The sequence below is a fragment of the Sesamum indicum genome, linkage group LG3 (genome assembly GCF_026168435.1).
Source record: "Sesamum indicum cultivar Baizhima isolate 11 linkage group LG3, ASM2616843v1, whole genome shotgun sequence".
NCBI lineage: Eukaryota > Viridiplantae > Streptophyta > Magnoliopsida > Lamiales > Pedaliaceae > Sesamum > Sesamum indicum.
Window position 1 is genome coordinate 15,158,759 of NC_142659.1, and position 2,358 is coordinate 15,161,116.

The 2,358-nt window shown below is 36.9% G+C and overlaps 1 protein-coding gene across 1 annotated transcript; it reads right to left on the reverse strand.

Moving 5' to 3' along the window:
* Positions 1 to 532: 532 nt before the first annotated feature.
* LOC105157827 (uncharacterized) lies at positions 533 to 2,059 on the reverse strand. Its single transcript, XM_088878105.1, has 3 exons — positions 1,744 to 2,059; positions 1,173 to 1,658; positions 533 to 936 (listed from the first exon to the last, which is right to left on the reverse strand). Exons 1-3 carry the CDS (start codon positions 2,057 to 2,059, stop codon positions 533 to 535), a joined length of 1,206 nt encoding a protein of 401 aa, XP_088734231.1.
* Between the last annotated feature and the right edge of the window lie 299 nt (positions 2,060 to 2,358).

The following is a 2,358-nucleotide window of genomic DNA, read 5'->3' on the forward strand; positions in this document are numbered from 1 at the left end:
GGTTCACTTTTGAGAATTGTGTAAAGTTGTGGAGCATGTGTTCACTTGTCTACAAAAAATCAGCTTAATGAGATGAACATGAATTAAGAAAAATGAGTTTAATGAGATGAACATAAATTTTTTTTTACCAATCCTGCGGTATTTGACTGAGAAGCTGCAAGATTTGGTCAAGAGAATGACTCAATGAACATAAATCTTGTAAGTCTCCTTGACTGCACATAAAGTAACATTAGTTTCAACTACATAATTAATGGCACTACATTATATTTCAACTTACATCAGAATTTGCAGAAACTTGTTTCATTTGACCTTGCTTCATGGATTTTCTTGTGGACTTCCTTGTCTGTACATAACATTAAATCAAAGTTAGTGATATCAATAATTGTTGGCTGCATTAAATTAAATGACTTACAGTTTTTTGTGGGGCCTTTTCAATAACTGTTAGCTGCATGCTTGCCACGGATTGGTCCTTCTTCTTCCTTGCACATCCTTTTTTATTGTGGCATGTTTCTCCACAGTAATGATACTTCACTTAATATGGTTGCCTCTTCATTTTGGTGATCTGATTCCTTTGGCCTCTTGTCCTTTTTTTCCCTTTGTTAGCTGGCTCACCATACTCCAATCTTCTAGCTCGTGCAAGTCTTCCTGCACCCCTTCCAAAGTTGGGTGGAAGGCATGGGATAAGTCCACTTTTCTCCCAAAGATTAGGGCCATTGACAGGTAAAATTGCATTCTTATACACCTCAATGAAAGTTGCCACGCTATAGCAAGGATTAACAAAGTCCTTTGGCTCTAAGGATTGAGTACATATGGCACTCATTCCATGTTTGCATGGAATGCCTGTTAGATCCCATTTTCTGCATGTACAAGTGCGGTTTTGCAAATTGACAACATACCTAGCACCATCATAACAGGACACTTCATAATACCAATCATCTGACTTAATTGGTATACAATCAGCAGCTTTGTCAATGTATTTTTCAACAATTTTTCTGATTTGAGGGCAGATTTTTTTGTCTTGCTATTTTTTTCTGGCCCTGTCTCTCAATTCTGAAATTCTATTCATTATCCATTCCCTGATCCATTCAAGCATCGTCATGGTTGGTTTCTCTCTGGCCTCAAGAATGCTACCGTTAAATGTTTCACAAATGTTGTTTAACAACATATCATACTTTGGAAAACAATTAAATAAGCCCTGCTCCAATGTGCTGGAGGCTTGTCACTCAGCCATTCAACCAATTTAGGATCTAGTTTAGCAAATTCCTCCATTCTGAAATTAAATTCACTCACTATTGTTGCCTTTGCAGCACTCCACAATGCTTTTTTAAAAGGTAAACCTCTAAATCCAGCAGTTTTCATGTTGCCATACAAGTGCCTAACACAGAATCTATTATCTGCACCAGGAAACACACATTCAAATGCAGGAATCAACCCTTTCTGTTTGTCACTAATAAAAGTGTATGTGTCATCCCTTACAATATGTAAATTATCCTTTAACAATTCAAAGAACCATTGCCATGCTTCCCTAGTTTCTCCAGAAACCACAGCATAAGCCAAATACAAATTATTGTTTGGGTCAATAGAAATTGCAGTTAGCAAAACACCTCCATAGAGACCCTTTAGATGACACCCATCTACCCCTATCACAGGTCTACAACCTGATAAAAACCCTTGCCTCAAAGCATCAAAGTACACATAGAATTTAGAAAATTTTGTCTGCCCATCATCCCCATATGTCATTACCATCATCACTGTGGACCCATGCATAGTCCCACAAACAATCAAATTGATCTTCAACTTTGCCTTCAATTTTGTCAATTGCTTTTTGCTTTGCTCTGTATGTTTGGTTTCTTGATACATGACACCTAAGTTCTTTAATCACATCCTTTCTAAACCCTTTCACATTCCTTTTAGAATCTGTTCTGAAAGCATCTTCATATTTGGTTGACAACCATTTGCTATTCACATTCTTCACATTAAATGATCTAGCACATTTATGTGTTGGGTTATACTGTCTGATCTGGAATGTACTCTCTTCCCTTAATTTAAGGGCATGCATTCTCCATTGACACCCATCCCCTAGACACTTAACGTAAACTCTTCTTTTATCATTCTTGAATATTTTCAAACTCATATTTGTACACACAGTATGACTGTGGATTGCCTCTCTTAGTTCTGTTTTATTACTAAATATCATCCCAATTTCAAAGTGAGATCATATTTGTTTCCAGAATTGAAAACATGATGAGGTTCTTTTTTCTCCTCATCAGAACCAGCAACAGAGTCAAAATCATCTCCACTTGAGCATACATCATCACCTGATGTTGTATCCTCTTTGTCAGATGATTCAACCTCCTC

What these genes read in the sequence shown, in the direction of transcription:
- LOC105157827 (XM_088878105.1), bottom strand. Translation starts at nt 2,059, where the DNA reads ATGCATGCCCTTAAATTAAGGGAAGAGAGTACATTCCAGATCAGACAG. An exon ending in ATGGGTCCACAGTGATGATG is followed by an intron (nt 1,659 to 1,743) that starts GTAATGACATAT and finishes GGTTTTTATCAG; the next exon opens with GTTGTAGACCTGTGATAGGG. An exon ending in TTATTTAATTGTTTTCCAAA is followed by an intron (nt 937 to 1,172) that starts GTATGATATGTT and finishes CAATTAAGTCAG; the next exon opens with ATGATTGGTATTATGAAGTG.